The 20,590-nt window shown below is 37.7% G+C and overlaps 1 protein-coding gene and 1 long non-coding RNA gene across 3 annotated transcripts in view; one reads left to right on the forward strand and one right to left on the reverse strand.

Annotated features, from left to right (window-relative positions):
* CDH18 (cadherin 18) overlaps positions 1-20,590 on the forward strand; it is a 725,976-nt gene that overhangs the window by 613,694 nt on the left and 91,692 nt on the right. Inside the window, exon 8 of the mRNA XM_055554551.1 lies at positions 10,572-10,825. Coding sequence (XP_055410526.1) covers positions 10,572-10,825 — 254 coding nt within the window. The remainder of the gene's footprint in view (positions 1-10,571; positions 10,826-20,590) is intronic.
* LOC129632837 (uncharacterized) overlaps positions 1-20,590 on the reverse strand; it is a 341,755-nt gene that overhangs the window by 240,446 nt on the left and 80,719 nt on the right. The window lies entirely within an intron of this gene.

Genomic DNA, 20,590 nt, shown 5'->3' on the forward strand with positions numbered 1-20,590 from the left:
TGTAGCTGACCAGGTTCCTCTGTTCATGGGATTTCACAGGCAAGAATATGACAGTGGGTTGCTGTTTCCCTCTCCAGGGGATCTTCCTTACCCAGAGAGAAACCCGGATCTCCCACATTGCTAGTGGGAAAGAACCTGCCTGCAAATGCAGGAGATCTAAGAGATGCAGGTTCGATCCCTAGGTTGGGAAGTTCCCCTGGAGGAGGGCACAGAAATCCATTCCAGTATTCTTGTCTGGAGAATCCCATGGACAGAGAAGACTGGCAGGCTACCGTCCATAGGGTTGCACAGAGTCCAACAGGACTGAAGCGACTTAGCATGCATGGCATGCTCCAGCATTGCAGTCAGATTCTTTATCATCTGAGCCACCAAGGAAACTCCAACAATTCTGTATCCTTCTTAAATTTGCTAGATCTAGTAGAGTAGAAAGAACTTATTCTAATTAATTCATTATAAATATGCTGGAAAATCCCATGGACAGAGGAACCTGGTGGACTATAGTTCATGGGGTCACAAAGAGTTGGACATGAATGAGCAACTGAGCACAGCACCAACGTACTGATAATTTCCAGGAACATGTATCTAATGTGCACTCTGTGTAAGTGTATCTCTATCCACAGTAGTTGGTGCACATGATTTTCTTTGCAACTGGGTACCTTGTATTTTTTTTTTTTTTTTAGTTTTATACTATATATCATTTATACCATTTTATTTAATAAAGGATCAGAGGTGGATAGTGAGAGTAACATAAAAAGTTATAAAAGTATTTGTTTAAGTTTAAATTAACCCTGAGAAAAAATAGGAAATGTTTCCAACTAAAACCATACTGCTGCTGCTACTGCTGCTAAGTTGCCTCAGTCGTGTCCAACTCTGTGCAACCCCATAGACAGAAGCCCACCAGGCTCCCCAATCCCTGGGATTCTCCAGGCAAGAACATTGGAGTGGGTTGCCATTTCTTTATCCATACTACACCCATTCAAAATAATCACATTTTTACATATACACAATGGAGTATTACTCAGCCATTAAAAAGAATACATTTGAATCAGTTCTAATGAGGTGAATGAAACTGGAGCCTATTATACAGAGTGAAGTAAGCCAGAAAGAAAAACACCAATACAGTATACTAACACATATATATGGAATTTAGAAAGATGGTAACAATAACCCTGTATACGAGACAGCAAAAGAGACACTGATGTATACAACAGTCTTATGGACTCTGTGGGAGAGGGAGAGGGTGGGGAGATTTGGGAATATGGCATTGAAACATGTATACTACCATGTATGAAACGAGTCGCCAGTCCAGGTTCGATGCACGATGCTGGATGCTTGGGGCAGGTGCACTGGGACAACCCAGAGGGATGGTATGGGGAGGGAGGAGGGAGGGGGGTTCAGGATGGGGAACACGTGTATACCTGTGGTGGATTCATGTTGATGTATGGCAAAACCAATACAATATTGTAAAGTTTAAAAATAAAAAAAAAATAATAATCACATTTTTAAATTGTTAGTGGATTGTATTTACTGAATTTTTCTGTATCATTTCTTCATCTTGCATTGAGTGACAGAATAATAATCAGGATGTTCTTTGCCATCAGATTGTAAAGTTATGAGCCTGTGAGCCACAAAGTGCAATAGAAATATGGTATACCAACTTAATACAAATGCATACACTTCATACATAATAAGAAATTGGTTTCTAATACTAATGAACTATTGAAATAAAACATTCCTTAGAGATTGTATTTAAAAATCAGTCAAACTATTATTTTTATTCTTATAAGATTTAAGTATCTTGAAAGTGGTCCTCATGTTCAGCCAGAAACTGAAGAGATGGAAGTTCAATTCAGTGAAATCTACCACTGTATTTATAATAGCTTTGACAGAGGACTGCTTTGTGGCAACTTTAGTTCTGATTCTTCATCCATAGGCATGGCTATGGAGTGATAGATTCACTGAAACTACTTTGACATTAATTAACATTTTTTTAAAAATTTAAATTTATTTTAATTGGAGGCCAATTACAATATTGTATTGGTTTTGCCATACATCAACATGAATCTGCCACAGGTGTGCACGTGTTCCCCATCCTGAACCCCGCTCCCACATCCCTCCCCATACCATCCCTCTAGGTCATCCCAGTGCACCAGCCCCAAGCATCCTGTATCCTGCATCGACCTGGACTGGCAATTCGTTTCATATATGATATTATACATGTTTCAATGCCATTCTTCCACATCATCACACCCTCTCCCGCCACTATTCCAGTAATATTATTTGGGCTTCCCTAGGAGAAGGCAATGGCACCCCACTCCAGTACTCTTGCCTGGAAAATCCCATGGATGGAGGAGCCTGGTAGGCTGCACTCCATGGGGTCGCTAGGAGTCAGACACACTGAGCGACTTCACTTTCACTTTTCACTTTCAAGCATTGGAGAAGGAAATGGCAACCCACTCCAGTGTTCTTGCCTGGAGAATCCCAGGGACGGGGGGAGCCTGTTGGGCTGCTGTCTATGGGGTCGCACAGAGTCGGATACGACTGAAGCGACTTAGCAGCAGCAGCAGCAGCAGTGGCTCAGTGGTAAAGAATCTGCCTGCAATACAGGGATTCAGGTACGATACCTTGGTCTGGGAAGATCCCGTAGAGTAGGGTGCGGCAACCCACTCCAGTATTCTTGCCTGGGAAATCCGAAGGAGAGAGGAGCCTGGGAGCTACAGTCCATGACGTCACAAAGAGTCAGACACAACTGAAAAGACTGAGCACTCAGCACTGTAATACTACTTAGTATACTAGTTGGAAATTAATGATTTGTTGAAACAGCCTGATAAGTTGAGCTATCCACAACAGTTCAGTTCACTTGCTCAGTCATGTCGGACTCTTTGCGATCCCATGAATCGCAGCACGCCAGGCCTCCCTGTCCATCACCAACTCCCGGAGTTCACCCAAACTCTTGTCCGTCTAGTAGGTGATGCCATCCAGCCATCTCATCCTCTATTGTCCCCTTCTCCTCCTGCCCCCAATCTCTCCAGCATCAGAGTCTTTTCCAATGAGTCAACTCTTCACGTGAGGTGGCTAAAGTACTGGAGTTTCAGCTTTAGCATCATTCCTTCCAAAGAACACCCAGGGCTGATCTCCTCTAGAATGGACTGGTTGCATCTCCTTGCAGTCCACTGGACTCTCAAGAGTCTTCTCCAACACCACAGTTCAAAAGCATCAATTCTTTGGTGCTCAGCCTTCTTCACAGTCCAACTCTCACATCTATATGTGACTACTGGAAAAACCATAGCCTTGACTAGACAGACCTTTGTTGGTAAAGTAATGTCTGTGCTTTTCAATATGCTATCTAGGTTGGTCATAACTTTTCTTCCAAGGAGTAAGCATCTTTTAATTCCATGGCTGCAGTCACCATCTGCAGTGATTTTCAAGCCCCCAAAAATAGTCTGACACTGTTTCCACTGTTTACCCATCTATTTCCCATGAAGTGATGGGACCAGATGCACAACTTAAAAAAAAACTCAAAGTAGAGCTACCATAAGACCCTGCAATCCCACTTCTAGGCATATATGTGGAGGAAAACATGATCTGAAAAGATACACGCACCCCAGTTTTCATTGCAGCACTGTTTATAATAGTCAAGACATAGAAACAACCTAAATATCCACTGATAGAGGAATGGATAAAGAAGTTATAGTACATATATACAATGGAATATTACTCAGCCATTGAAAAGAATGAAATGATGTAGTTTACAGAAACATGGATGGACCTAGAGAGTCTCATTCTGAGTGAAGTAACTCAGACAGGGAAGGAGAAATATTGTATGACATACCTTATATGTGGAATCTAAAATGAAATGGCACAAATCAACTTACAAAACAGAGAGAGACTCATAGAGTTAGAGAACAAACATGGTTTCCAAGGGGGAAGGGATAATTAGGGAGTTTGGCAAGGTTATGTACAATACACACTGCTGTATTTAAAATGGATAACCAGCAAGGTCCTACTGTATAACACAAGGAACTCCACTCAGTGTTTTGTGGCAACCGGGATGGAGGGGGATTGCAAGAGAATGGATACATGTATAAGTATGGCTGAATTGTTTTGTTGTTCACCTGAAACCATCACAAAATTGACTATACCCCAGTACAAAAGTAAAATTTCAAAATAATCAAATACTAGAATATGCTTTTTTTCATAAAATTCCAGGACTTGGCCATATTTTTGCACAACTGCAGTTCCATTTTTTATTTAAATATTGGTGTCAATATCATTATTACCATCCCATTTCAATGATGGAACACATGGATCATGATGCAATATAATAACTGGATCAAGGAGAGGTCCTATGAGTCACTTTTATTATGTAGGAAAACAGAATTTTAGGATCTTCTTAGAGTCCGTGAAGAAGTGAGTATTAGAACAACTTGGCTAAATGCTGTTTTTGGTGTGTATCTATTTATGATGGTTACATAGTTCCAGAGGAGGAATATATTAGTGTGATTTAATGAATAGTAGAAGTGATTAATGAGAAACAATTAAAATGATCCAAATATGGAGAGCTGGCTAGAAAATGATTGATGGGGAAGATGATAACTTATCTACAGGAATATGAAATGTGTTCTTATTAAAGAGGGAAAAGTTTGATTTTATAAGTAAGAAAGAGCAATGATATGTGAAAGTAATTACTAGCAGTAATATGATACAATTAAGAAATGAAAACTTAAGATGAAAATTGGAACCAATCAGTGACAGTGAACTGCATTAGAACATTGAAAAGTAACTGAAGAAAAGTAAGCGAAGCCCCACTGCCTGGGGAAGTTAGAATTACACCATAATAAACAGCTCTAACTGTCACAGAGGTTGCAGAAGATTTTGCAAGAAAAGAATTTCAAGTGTTTCAATTTTTTAGCTTTGTGAGTCTGAATTAAGGAATTATAAAAGTACTAAGAGTTTTGGTAGCCAGAATTAATGAAGTTAATAATTCATGTCCAGTGGAAGAGGCAAGAATGTATCCTTTAATAGTGAGGGAAATTTATTTCACTAAAAATCTGGCAGAAAGTGAAGAAGAAGAGCTAAAGAGCCTCTTGATGAAAGTGAAAGAGGAGAGTGAAAAAGTTGGCTTAAAGCTCAACATTCAGAAAATTAAGATCATGGCATATTTTCCAATCACTCCATGGCAAAAAGATGGGGAAAAAGTGGAAACAGTGACAGACTTTATTTTTTGGAGCTCCAAAATCACTGCAGATGGTGACTGCAGACATGAAATTAAAAGACACTTGCTCCTTGGAAGGAAAGCTTGACCAACCTAGACAGCATATTCAAAAGCAGAGACATTACTTAGTCAACAAAGGTCCATCTAGTCAAAGCTATGGTCTCTTCAGTGGTTATGTATGGATGTGAGAGTTGGACTATAAAGAAAGCTGAATGCCGAAGAATTGATGCTTTTGATCTGTGGTGTTGGAGAAGATTCTTGAGAGTCCCTTGGACAGCAGGGAGATCCAACCAGTCCATTCTAAAGGAAATCAGTCCTGAATATTCATTGGAAGGACTGTTGCTGAAGCTGAAACTGAAACTCCAATACTTTGACCACCTGATGCGAAGAAACTCATTTGAAAAGACCCTGTTGCTTGGAAAGACTGAAAGCAGGAGTCAAAGGGGACGACAGAGGATGAGATAGTTGGATGGCATCACCAACTCAAAGGACATGAGTTTGAGTAAACTCCAGAAGTTGGTGATGGACAGGGAGGCCTGGCGTGCTGCAGTCTATGGGGTCACAAAGAAGGGGACACAACTGACTGACTGAACTGAACTGAAAAATCTGTTCCTTGTTAGTCATCAAGTTGGAATGTAATATTACACCCTTTATATGCTAATTATATTTCAGGCAAACTATCGCAGTGCTTAAGAGCAAAGCCTATAGAGTTCCCACTACCTGAGTTCAAATCCTATCACTTATAGGCTGTTGCCCTGAATAAGTTTCTTGACTTTTACGTACTTGTTTTCTTCATTTGTAAATGGAAACAATTGTAACTCTCAAGAGTTGTGATCATTAAATGAGTTAATATATGTTAATTGTTTAGTTCACACATAGGAATTAACTTCATATTTTAAAAAAAACATAGAATTTTTCATCCTTCAAGTGTAAACTATAAAATAGCACTTCTCCATATTCTAAACAAAGCTATATTGAAATCGAGGGAGGCTATTAATCACCCACCATGTACCAGGAATTATGCCAGATAATTAAAATGCAAAGATGAATTAGATAATATTCTCTCTCTTAGAGGAAACTGAGTAGCCATGATACATTGTTATAATACAAGATGTCAAATGTTAATGGTATAGGTTTATTTAAGTTGTTATAAGCACTCAGATAAAAGAGGGCCAATTTTTCAAAGGTGGAGAACAGTCAGGAAATATTTTCACGTGAGATTTGTTTTAAGCATGCGTGAATACTTCCCATATACTCAGGAAAGTAAACGTGAGTCCCAGTCTTTATATCCAATTGAAGTGTCCTTCATATATGGAGATCACAGACAATTTTAAGTATTAAAAATGAGGAAATATTATGAATACATAACATGATCTGACCACAATAGTTGTTGCATGAGTCACATGAAGTTTTCTGTGTTTCCTCTGAAATACAACTTTATGACCCAATGGCTATAAAGCTAAGAGTTTGTAACACCAAACTTGGAATGCAAACTGGATTCCCAACTGTGCTGGGGTGTCTTCTTTCCCAGGTGTGCCAGGGCAATCACAGAAACTGGAAAACAATTTGTGAGGGACAATTTATAGGGCCTATAAACCCGAGCACTGCCAAATTTCAGACTCCCATGTTCCCAGACCTGCAAGAGAATATATTTTTGCTGTTTTAAACTACCCAGTGATTACTGTTATGGCAGCCCCCAGCAACTAATGCAATGGCAGTTATACAAAACTAGTAAATAATAGAAATGTTAAGCAACCTCTTGTCACCTGTAGAACCATTCAGTAAAACAAAGCACATCACAAGTTGAATTCTTCCAGAAATGGTTCACTGTCAGAAAATCAATTATATTAGGATATCAAGGATATTATGGAGAAGGAAATGGCAGCCCACTCCAGTATTCTTGCCTAGAGAACTCTATGGACAGAGGAGCCTGGTGGCCTGCTGTCCATGGGGTCGCACAGAGTCAGACATGACTGAAGCGACTTAGCATCCATGCATGCATTGGAGAAGGAAATAGCAACCCACTCGAGTATTCTTGCCTGGAGAATCCCAGGGACAGAGGAGCCTGGTGGGCTGCCGTCTATGGGGTCGCACAGAGTCGGACGTGACTGAAGTGACTTAGCAGCAGCAGCAGTAAGGATATTAATAAATATCAAGTATATATATTTATATATATATATTTATAAATATGCCAGTATGTATCCTTGTTATAGTTCCTAGTAATTATATATTGCTAGTATATTTGGTTACTAATTATGATAATCATGATTGCAACATATTTAGCATAGCTAGATAAAATACTAAAATTAAAAAATTAAAGTTAGCTAGTTAATTTCTCATTTCATAAATGACAGTTTCCTGTCATAAGTATATCCTATTTGGTAATTGACACATATGATATTAAAATTATTTTAATTTACTAAATTTGTCAATAATAGTCATCAGTTCAATTCAATTCAGTCACTCAGTTGTGTCTGACTCTTTGCAACTCCATGGACTGCAGCCTGCCAGCTTTCCCTGTCCTTCACCAACTCCCAGAGCTTGCTCAAACTCATGTCCATTGAGTCGGTGATGCCATCCAATCATCTCATCCTCTGTTGTCCTCTTCTCCTGCCTTCAATCTTTCCCAGCATCAGGGTCTTTTCCAATGAGTCAGTTCTTCGCATCAGGTGGCCAAAGTATTTAAACTTCAGCTTCAGCATCAGTCCTTCCAGTGATACTTTGGTTTCTCTTCTTTAAAATATATAAATATAAAATGCATAATATTTTGCCATATATAAATGTATATGTATTGTATATTTGGTTCACATTTAAGAATTTGAGTTTTTAACATTTTTAATATTTTATTTTGTCTTATAAACACTTGTAAAATAATGTAATGACAATGTCTTATCTATCTTCCTGAGAACTGTTATTTGTTCTAGGTTGTTATTATTTTGTTTGGAAGTTCAGGCAGTTCAGTTCAGTCACTCAGTCATGTCCAACTCTTTGTGACCCCATGGACTGCAGCACGTCAGGCTTCCCTGTCCATCACCAACTCCTAGAGTTTACTCAAGTCGATGATGTCATCCAGCCATCTAATCCTCTCTTGTTCCCCTCTCCTCCTGCATTAAATCTTTCCCAGCATCAGTGTCTTTTCAAATGAGTCAGTTCTTTGCATCAGGTGGCCAAACTATTGGAGCTTCAGCATCAGTCCTTCCAATGATATTCAGGACTGATTTCCTTTAGGATGGATTGATTGGATCTCCTTGCAGTCCAAGAGACTCTCAAGAGTCTTTTCCAACACCACAGTTCAAAAGTATCCATTCTCTGGTACTCAGCCTTCTTTATGGTCCAACTCTCACCATACCTGACTACTAGTAGTCATCCATACATGACTACTAGAAAAACCATAGCTTTGACTATTTGGACCTTTGTCAGCAAAGTAAAGTCTCTGCTTTTTAATATGCTTTGTAGTTTTGTCATAGCTTTTCTTCCAAGGATCCAGTGTCTTTTTAAATGGTTGTTTTCCTCCTATACAATCTCCAACCCTGGGTAGGTCAATTTTTCAAGGCAACTCAGAAACAATAAGGGAAATAATAATCAGTAGGACTGACTTTTGGTTTATAAAATCCCACTAAATGTGCTCTATAGCTTCTCCTTGGGCCTTAGGGTAAATGAAAATATCTAATGTCCACCCTAGGGAATGATCATTCTCTGATCCTGCCAGGAAAGAAGACTGCAAGATTGAAGCAGAATGCTGCAAAATCAGTTGCAGAAATAGGGGTGTAAAAATATCTATAGTTTTTTCTCATAGATGTTAATCTATAGGTACTTCTGCAAAGTACCTGAAGGTACTACTTCAAAATATAAGGTTGATTTCTGCATTGCCTGCACTAACATCACCATGGAGACCTTCAGCGTGATTAATCCTATAACTAAGCACATTTTGGATCACAGAACCTGTTATGTCCCTCATGTTTAACACTTTCAAATGTTTCAGTCATTACCTGTAAAGGTACTTCCTCTTGGAAATACTACCTACTGACTCACACACTCTTGTTTCTAAGTCTGCATCCTTATTATTTTCATAACACTTGATGTTGATGTTTAGTTGCTAAGTCATGTCCTACTCTTTGCAACCCCATGAACTCTAGCCCATGAGGATCCTGTGTCCATGGGTTTTTCCAGACAAGAATACTGGAGTAGGTTGCTGTTCATAATGCCTACAATGTCATATATCCCTAAGTGTCCAGTGCTATAAATGAATGTTTACTATTTTATATCCTATAATAGATCATATATTCTCTTGGACAAAACACCTAGTTCTTCATTATTGTATATGAAGTCAAATTCATGGCTCCTAATAAATATATTAATAGAAGATACATAAATATTATCTGGATTATTTTTTAAAATAAGAAAAAATAACTAGAAAGATACAGAGAAACTATTAATGCTGATTCAAAGCTAAAAAGATAAACGGTATAAACAAGCAGAATACTACAACTGAAAAAACAAAGTGGATAAAAATATTATAATAAAGGAAGTTAAAACCAAAATAAATATACAAAATGGTATTACAAGCAAAAAAAGTAAATAATTACAATTAAAACTATAAAAGTGAACTTTAGAAGTCTGTATAAAACCTTTTGCTAAAATTTCAAGATAATGTTAATTGAAAGCTTAAAAATTTTTCAGATTTTAAAATAAGATATCAAGTTTAAGACCAGCAAGGTAAAAAAATCAATGGCACAAGATAGATTAAGTACAAAGCAAACAAACAAAAAAGTACCTTTTCAATTTAGCAGATTGGTAGAAAACATTTCCGCATTGCTTCAGGAGCAAAGAATCCACCTGCAGTACAAAAGATGCAAGTTCCCTCACTGGGTTGGGGAGATCCCCTGGAGGTGGAAATGGCAACACACTCCAGTATTCTTACTGGGACAATCCCATGAACAGAGAAGCCTGGTGGGTTCCAGCCCATGGGGTCACAAAGAGTTGGACACAACTGAGAGACTGAACATCCACACAGCAAATATTTTAAAAAGTTAATGATTTAAGTCTAAGAGGAGATAGAAAAAAGTTGCTTGAAGAGATTCCCCAAAAAGCAATATTAGCTTGACTGGGGAAAATACTCTTTTATCCCTAATTATCATCATATTTATGGCTGTGAAAAATCACTGTTGTTTCAGACTTGAGTTTCCATGATTTCTGCTGTAGATATTACTGCTAAGACAAACTTCATAGTTTGTTTATGAGTGGATAGATTGACCTATACATATCCGTGTTTGTTTGTTTCAAAAATGGAAAAGGGAATATTTGTTTGAAAAGTGATGGGAGTCATAACATTGGAAATCTTATTTTTTCCCCACAGCCACTGAACTATGAGAAAAAGAAGTCATATACCCTCAACATAGAAGGAGCCAATACACACCTTGATTTTCGCTTTTCTCACTTGGGTCCTTTTAAAGATGCTACCATGCTGAAGATCATTGTCGGGGATGTAGATGAACCACCACTATTTTCCATGCCTTCCTATGTCATGGAAGTCTATGAAAATGCCAAGATCGGGACAGTTGTTGGCACAGTTTTGGCCCAAGATCCTGACAGTGCTAATAGCTTAGTAAGGTATGGTATACTTTCTCCTTTTAGATATATAAAGATTTTGTTGTCTCTGATAATAATTTTAAATGGATAAATAATATTTAAAATGTTTATTTTCCATGTTATTTTCCATTAATGCAATTCAATCATAGTATCATCGGTTTCATTAACTGAGTAAATAACAGAGGGGTTTCTGTCAAATTTAGCAGATATGTAGCTATCTTTATGAATATATCGGTGACCGCACAGATGATTGTTTTTTCATTTGATAATAGATGGGGGCATTATTGACTGAAAAAATTTATAGAGAAATATTTCAGTACATATCAGAAACTCTTTGGTACCTTGGTAATAGGGAATATAAATACAGTGAAAAAAAGGTGAGCGTTTGGAAATAGCATTCATCTCTGAGTCCTTGCTCTGTCATAATGTGGTAAACCTTTGGGAAATTATCTACCCTTATTTCTAAAAGAAGAACACTAATATATATCTCTCGGAGTTATTATGATTATTTATCAAGCAATGTGCTCTAAGTTCCAAGACAAGTGGCCTGCACCTAATAGCCACTTAATAAATGCTGACTCATCCAAGGCAGGTTCAGTTCAGTTCATTTCAGTCACTCAGTCATGCCCGACTCTCAGCAACCCCATGGACTGCAGCACACCAGGATTCCCTGCCCATCACCAACTTCTGGAACTTAAGGTGGGTTAGAGACTTACCTCTAATGACAGGAAGACCAATGTGAGAATTCTGGTGACCTGATTTACTAGCTGTGTAATCTTATACAGTCATTTAACCTCGCTAAATTTCAATATCAAGTAAATGAATAAGAAATAATAATGTTGCATGAATATGTTGACAGAAGTAAATTACATTGACAGAAAGTACTTAACACAGTAAGTGCTCACTAACATTATTATGGCATGTCATGCATAGAGATAATTAAAGCTTTCCTTGCATAATCAGAAAGATTTGTATCTTAATTATGATAAAAATCAAAGAACTATGTAAATATATAAAAGTCTTTAGTTACCTTGTATATATACCTTTGGATAATTCTAAGGCCCTAGAAGGTCTGAAATCCTTAACAAATTGGTCTGCTTTTTCCCATCAAGGTTATATTCTCACTCTCTTCAGTTCTCATCCATTTTAACAAAAGCTAGTATGATAAATAGTCTCCTCAGAATCTATGAAATCTGTGTAAAGGGTCTCAATTTGCTGTTATATAAGAATGATTCTTTTTAAGTTTAAAAGAAATAACTAGAACACTCACACATGGAGAGAAACAATGTTTAGAGCACAAAGTTATGTATTTAATAATTCTGTTTCATCTGTGAATGTAGAAAAATCACCCTGTTAATTGATAACCCTTCTGTCACACTGAGAACAAGAACTCAACACTGCTAGAAGCAGGACAGGCAAAGTATACAAAACAAAATGAATGAACTCAGTTGTGAACATTGATCTTTAATTAAGTGTTACAAACAGAAGTTGATGTGCTTATTTGTTCAACCACAGGAAAACCCACTATGCTTCATTATTCCATAGAAGGCCATAGGCATTTCATAAGGAAAATGTGTCTATAAAACTAACTACATTAAAAACTAACATTATAAAGTGTGGAAGTGTTACTCACTTGGTCATGCCTGACTCTTTACGACCCCATGGACTGTAGCCCACCAGGCTCTGCTGTCTGTCAGATTCTCCAGGCAAAGCTACTGGAGTGGGTTCCCGTTTCCTTCTCCAAGCATTATAAAGGATACTTAAAAATCAGTGGTCATTTACCTAAAGGAGCCAACATATTTTGAGAATAAAAATATTTCATGCTGTGAGTTTGATGTGAAAATATTTGAAAAAGATGGGTAAGACTTTATTTTTAAAACTAAAGCTTGATAGCAATGATACATTCTATATTTGTAGTTAAAAGCAGCAGGAGGTACGTGGAATTTAAAATGATATCTAAAGCACTGTATCATATGCAAATATTACAATATTCCTCATGATAAAGAAATTAAACACACACACACACACACACACAGAGCAGCTTGAAGTCCAGTGGAGAGAGAGAATAAAGATCTAATACAAATGCAGGGAACAAGTGTGCCTGATATCTTCTAGAGGGAATGAGTTGAGGAAGACTGAATTGAGGTTCAAAACCCAGGCTAAGGATTAGACAGGCGAAGAATAGGGAAAATAACTGCAGTTTGTTGTGTACACAAGGAGCTTAGGCTGCCTGTGTGGGAATGGCAAATAATGAGGTTGTAAAAAGGAGCTCAAGAGAGGTTGTACAAAGGCTTTGCACTAAGCTAACGTCTTGGAAATTCATCCTGACAGCAATGTCAGTGGGGGGAAAAGAGAAATCAGAGATGCATGAGTGAGTTTAATAAACAGAGTGATAGGAAGATGTACATTTCAAAATAAATAATGGATTTTCAAAATGTCAAAATGCTGTGAAGGGAGGAATGTATGTTCCCAAAACATAGGCCAAAGGAGGAAACACTGAGGTCAGTGACAGACTTTCTCTCAGTGTTGCTTCTATATATATATCCCAATAAACAAACAAACAAACAAAAACCCTGATTCCACATAAAACAGTAGCCATCCAGGGGCAAAATCCCCACTTTTGTTATTTAGTTACTAAGTCATGTCGAATCCAGTTCCTTTGAAACCCCATGGACTGTAGCCCACTGGGCTCCTCTGCCAATGGGATTTCCCAGGCAAGAATACTGGAGTGTGTTCCATTTCCTTCTCCAGGGGATCTTCCTGACCCAGGGGTGGAATCTGTGTCTCCTGCATTGGCAGGCGGATTCTTTATCACTGAGCCACCTGGGAATCCCCAAAGTACCCCCTACCTGGGGACATTTGACAATGTCTGATGAAGTGTTTGGTTATCACAACTGAGGGAAGAATATTATTCTCATTTGCAGGCAGAGGTCAGGGGTGGTCCTGAACATCTTACAACTCACAAGTGAGTCCCCACAACAAAGAATTTTCTGGTCCAGAATATCAATAGTGCTGAGGTCGAAAAACCCTCACAGAATAAACCAAACTGGGTAGTATGGTGGTAAAATTGGGGTGCTAATTATATTCATGGCAAATGTTGAAAACTATTTTGGGGCAATGCATACCAGCATATGTGTTTCGCATATATGCATATTCATATGAATGTTTCAACATATGCATTTTATTTAGCAAAAATTATTTATATAATTGTTCCATTTATAGTACTATTTGCCTCTGTAGTTGCTCTATATTATTGAGGGCGTTTAATTGAATGCCAGGTATGTTACACACATATGCCCAGTTGTTGCTATGCAAAAGTGATGGGTATATGTCTCTAAATGCAGATATTGAGAAGCACAGATCCATTAGAATGTACATTTTTCTTTCAGCTTTGTTTTGGTTAGACAACTAAAATGAAACCTTCCGAAGCTGTCTTAAAATAATCAGACTGCATAGCTGGTGTTTGGGGGCATAATTTACATAATATTTGTTCTTGATTTTAATAAAAATGTGTCATTCACATGGGCCTCTAGGTGCTAACAGGGAATAAAAACAGAAAACATTAACAAATACAAAAGCAATCCTTATTCTTCTACCTTTCCCAGGGACCAAATGTTTGTACTAATTAAGGAAGTGCACACTGAAAAGATGTACCTTGCCTTGTGCCCTGAAATGCAATTAACTCCAAGTCTGTAGCATTGATAATGAAAGGGAGTTTTAGCCTTACAGGCATTTGTGAAACGCTTCCTGACTTGTCTTTTGTATTTTCAATTTTCTAAACTATTAGTAAGATTCTTCAGATTTTTAAGAGCAGACTATGTCCCGCTTTTGTCTCTTTTATCTCAAAACAAGGATGTGCAATTTGCAGCAATATCACCATCAACAGTCTTAAAAATAAAAATCAGAACTGGGCTATTTACCAAAAGTGAAGAATCCTTTGTTTAAAAAGTCTGTGCTCACTTGCAGGTGTACTGCAAATGGAATTCAGGAATTTCCTCAGTAGCTGCTGATATATGAGCACTCCTATGATGCATAAGAGAAGCTAGAGAGCTTTCTGGAAATGTGATCCTGCATCATGTGACTATTTATTGCTTGCTATCTGTGGGCCAGGGGTTGTAATAACATGCCCCAAATTTTTGTAACAAACCTAATGAGGCTTCAGTGTTAGTCCCATTCTATAGTCAAGGTGCAGACAGGAAATTTGGCCAAGTTTACACAGTGATAAACTGTTGCTTCCTGATCTGCATATAGGTTTCTTAAGAGGCAGGTCAGGTCGTCTGGTATTCCCATATCTTTAAGAATTTTCCACAGTTTATTGTGATCCACATAGTCAAAGGCTTTGGCATAGTCAATAAAGCAGAAATAGATGTTTTTCTGGAACTCTCTTGCTTTTTCCATGATCCAGCGGATGTTGGCAATTTGATCTCTGGTTCCTCTGCCTTTTCTAAAACCAGCTTAAACATCTGGAAGTTCATGGTTCACGTATTGCTGAAGCCTAGCTTGGAGAATTTTCAGCATTACTTTACTAGCATTTGAGATAAGTGCAATTGTGCGGTAGTTTGAGCATTCTTTGGCATTTCCCTGGGTGTTCTTTGGAAGGAATGATGTTAAAGCTGAAACTCCAGTACTTTGGCCACCTCATGTGAAGAGCTGACTCATTGGAAAAGACTCTGATGCTGGGAGGGATTGGGGGCAGGAGGAAAAGGGGACGACAGAGGATGAGATGGCTGGATGGCATCACCAGCTTGATGGACGTGAGTTTGAGTGAACTCCAGGAGTTGGTGATGGACAGGGAGGCCTGGCGTGCTACGATTCATGGGGTCGCAAAGAGTCGGATACGACTGAGCGACTGAAATGAACTGAACTGACACAGTGATAAAGTGGCAGAGTCAAAATTTAAATTCAATTTTGCTTCACTAAAAAGCCCTTGTTTTTTTAAAGCCCCAAACTGCTTCTCATGTATTTCAAATAATAACAGTGTAAATTGCATTATAGAAGTCAAATGTCATGTAGCTGGAAACGAATGTTTTATGTTCAGATGCGTTTCATACTCTGGAGAAAAGAAATGCTGAAAAGAGTTCCATTTCTAATTCTAGCATCTCATGAAAAAAACTTTTTAATTTTAGAGTTTCTCCATATTGTAAAATCAAAAACATATAACTTATTTACTGCAACATAAAGAAAATTACTAAAATCCTCAATCAATGATTCTTATCCAGTGAAGAGCTTTAGTGTGAATTTATATGAGTAAATCTGCCCTTTTCTACTCTGATTTATAATCTGAATTTATCTATATATTTACTTATTGGTAATATTTTAATATTTTCTTTGTATAATAACTTTAAGCCATTAGAAGGAAATATTAAATATCTTGTGTAACTGTTTTAAATGCTTAGCATAACATTATTTAGGAAACAATAGCCAATTTATATGCTAAAATAAGAAATAAAATTGTGATCAGGTTTGGAAATAGCTGTCAAATTAAAAAAATATCTTTCTAAAATATCTTTAGGAAAAGAATAGTTGCAGAGCATTAGGAGTGTTTACTTAGTTAATTTTGAGTTTAATTGTAGCCTCAGAGAACAAATGCTTGAAGGATGTTCACTGCGTCCTTATTAGAGTACTTAATTTCTTACACATTCCTGAGATTTTCATATAGCTTATGATGAGATGTCAGTTAGAAATACCTCTTTAAGACTGTTCTATACTTCAGTGTCTCTTACGGACTCTGTGGGAGAGGGAGAGGGTGGGAAGATTTGGGAGAATGGCATTGAAACATGTAAAATATCATGTATGAAATGAGTTGCCAGTCCAAGTTCGATGCACGATACTGGATGCTTGGGGCTGGTGCACTGGGACTACCCAGAAGGATGGTATGGGGAGGGAGGAGGGAGAAGGGTTCAGGATGGGGAACACATGTATACCTGTGGCGGATTCATTTTGATATTTGACCAAACTAATACAATTTTGTAAAGTTTCAAAAATAAAATTAAATTAAAAAATAAATAAATACCTGTTTAAATTAACAAAAAAAAAGAGAGAGAGAGAGAGATTTCAAAATGATGACAAGGTCATATAGCAAACTTGAAAAAGAAAGTAAAAATTGGATTAAAAAATTTGAATATAGGACTCAAACTTCTGAAAAGAAGGCAAAAATACTCAAAAAATGTGTTTCAAAATATACTCATATTAAAGTGAGTTTTTATTCTATAGATCAAATCTATTTATAAAAATTTAGTGAAAGTCAATATTGTAACTAAGCCTTTAATAGAAAGTCTTAATATACCCTCATAAAAGCTGTCATAGTTTTCTGATACAAAGGAGATAACTCATTGAGGATATTTCATGCAAACTGAGTGCAGATAGAAAGCATGCTTCCATTAAGACTGGAAGTGTTTTGTCTTTGACTCCTGTTTTGTGATTCAACACATTATGTATAGCCAAGTTGGTACATTTAGAGAGACCAATACCTTTACTCTTAAATGACATGACTATGGCATTTGCAAATGTAAAGGGACCTAAAGATGTCCAAGAGAAATCTGTTCTTATAGAGATGAAGAGATCGTAGACTAATATGGCTGAGAAATCAGCGCCCGGTCACGCAACTGACAACTCATAGAGACTGGATAAAATGTGATCTCTTCTACCATGCTTCAATAAAGTCACAGAAGATCTCTGAACATTTTTAAATTTGGGGCTCAGATTTACCAAAGAGTTTAGCATGTGGTGTTAACCACTCCCGATCAGAGTCCTGACACCAGAAGGAGAATCTAAGTTCCGGTTGGGCATGTACAATTAATTTGGCTCTGGAATGAATACCTAAATCCTTGCTTGCTAAGTCGCTTCAGTCGTGTCCGACTCTATGTGACCCCATAGACGGCAGCCTACCAGGCTCCCCCGTCCCTGGGATTCTGCAGGCAAGAACACTGGAGTGGGTTGCCATTTCCTTCTCCAGTGCATGAAAGCGAAAAGTGAAAGGGAAGTTGCTCAGTCATGTCGGCGTCTTAGCGACCCCATGGACTGCAGCTTACCAGGCTCCACCGTCCATGGGATTTTCCAGGCAAGAGTACTGAAGTGGGTTGCTATTGCCCTCTCCAAAATCCTTGCTTAGTGATGTCTACTAGTCTACTGACTGGAGACTAAAACATTGAAATAGCGTTCATGTGAATTTTACAAAGAAAGAAGACAATGCTTAAAATGGTGCCAGAGCATTTCCAGAACTCAAGATTACTTGAATTTTTAAAATCTTAGTTACTTAAAGGCATAAATAACAGATGGAAACTTATTTTTTGTGCAGAGATTTCTAGGTTCTGTTGTTTTGTTGGATCAAGGTTTCAGTACAGGAAGTTAAAAAGCTTTCTAAAATATCTATGTGCTATATGTGCTGCCCATTTTATTAAACACAGTACATTATCAAGTGACAAATGATCCCTATGTTCTATTTTTTTCTTTTGGAAAGATTATTTTCTGGATGCGTGACTTGTGGAATAAATTGCATCCCCAAAGTGAGCTAAGGGAATCTTAACTTTTTTTTTAATGAATCTGAGCTATACTGCAGATGTGTGACCTTTTGTTAAATTAAAGATGAGGCCAAGCTACTGTAATATCCTACAGGGTGTATATTGATTACACTTTATCCCATCTATTGATCATGGTCAGTAAAATTTATGAAAACAGCTGGTTGGGAGGGAAGATCTCAAGTATATTAGCGTCACCACTCACATTCTGTATGTACAAGTATCAGAAGTATGACAATGGAAAGGCATTTTCTATTATTTTATCCAACTAATGTTTCTTCAAATACATCACTGTAAAAATAGACTTCCATTACACAGGTTTTAAATTATTTTTTATGGTGAAATGGATAGACTGTAATAAAAATAATAAGTGCTTCTGAGGACTGAAATTTTGTTATTGAAGTGAAAAATAACTTTTCTAATGTACTTTAACATGATTAATAATTATTTTGAATCTATGCCTATATAGTCAAATGGAAATTGAGTGCCAAATGATGAACTCGGTAATTTGTTTCAAGTATCTTCTCTTGAAGAAAATTCTTGAACAAAGGCAATCATTATTTAGATTGACTGCTTCCTATGGCCAAAACTTGTTTGCCTATTTGTTTGCCCAGAAATTCTAATTTTAACAATAAAACTTTATCATATTTCAATGCAATGCACTTTCTTTCCACTTTGCTCATCACATTAAAATGTGTTTACTAGAAATATGAAGGTGCATATATTGAATGGCAGAACAGAGAGCAGTTGTAGGAATAAAAATGATAACCTAGGTTTATAAACACATACAACTTTGCAAGTGTTAAACAAACCCATTTCTCAGCCAACATGAAATTAGACATGGATTGAATATGGAATTGAACAGTTAAAGCACTCTAAGGAACTACTGGACAAATCTGAGACAGCACAAACTTAATTGCACTTCCTCTGGTCTATAGCCAGGCGATCACCAATCCCTCAGAGGCAACATCCAGTTGATCATTGATCATATAACTTCCTAAGTAGCACTTGGCATAGAGATGATCCTGATACCTAGTTCATGAAGGATACAGTGAACTTATAGTGGTAGTTGAGTTATAATGTGATTTGGAGAAGGAAATGGCAACCTACTCCAGTATTCTTGCCTGGAGAATCCCATGGACAGAGGAGCCTGGGAGACTACAGTCTATGGCATCACAAGAGTTGGACATGACTAAGTGACTAAGCACACACATACAATCATCATATCAAGCTTCCAGGATGGCGCTAATGGTAAAGAACTCTCCTGCCAACGCAGGAGACAAAAGAAACACAGGTTCAATCCCTGGGTCGGGAAGATCCCCTGAAGGAGGAATTGTAACCCACTCGATTATTCTTGCCTGGAGAATCCCCTTGGCAGATGAGCCTGGAGGGCTACAGTCCACAGCGTTGCAAAAGTCAACAGGACTGAAGTGACTTAGCACACACACATGCAATGCACCCCACTCCAGTACTCTTGCCTGGAAAATCACATGGATGGAGGAACCTGGTAGGCTGCAGTTCATGGGTCACTAAGAGTAGGACATGACTGAGCGACTTCACTTTCAATTTTCACTTTCATGCATTGGAGAAAGAAATGGCAACCCACTCCAGTGTTCTTGCCTGGAGAATCCCAGGGACGGTGGAGCCTGGCGGGCTGCTGTCTATGGGGTCGCACAGAGTCAGACACAACTGAAGCGACTTAGCAGCAGCAGCAGTGTGTAATCATCACATCAGAGTAGCCCTTGAAACTGCCTAAACATTTCCTCCCTAACTAACTCCCAAATGAACAGCCAAGCTGTTTTTGCTACATATACCTGTGGATTTGCCCAAAGTGTCAGCTAGATGTACCACAAACTGCATTTTTCTTAAATTCAAATTGAAGTCTAAAAAAAGTGACTGATTAAAAAAAAATCATAATCGTATTACACTTTAAAATTAGTTCCAGAACTATAAGCTAAATAAAATACTGTAAAAAGTGTACATTTGTCATTTTTGACAGTGTTTAGATAGCCCTCAATGAAAGAGAGGTGTAAACTAAGCACATGCTGTGAAAAATAAAGTCTATTCTGGAATTATTCTGAAAAATTCCAAACATAATTGGAGAATATGTATAAAGGGTAATATTAGGAATCTGTGTCTCTGACATTGGCAGGTACTGGCAAGCAGATTCTTGACCACTGAGCCACCTGGGAAGCTTATTAATTCTCTTAGCACTACTCAGTGCCATTTTAACACATATGCTAGATCCATTTTAGAAACAAATTTCCAT

The sequence above is a fragment of the Bubalus kerabau genome, chromosome 18 (assembly GCF_029407905.1).
Source record: "Bubalus kerabau isolate K-KA32 ecotype Philippines breed swamp buffalo chromosome 18, PCC_UOA_SB_1v2, whole genome shotgun sequence".
Taxonomy (NCBI): Eukaryota; Metazoa; Chordata; class Mammalia; order Artiodactyla; family Bovidae; genus Bubalus; species Bubalus kerabau.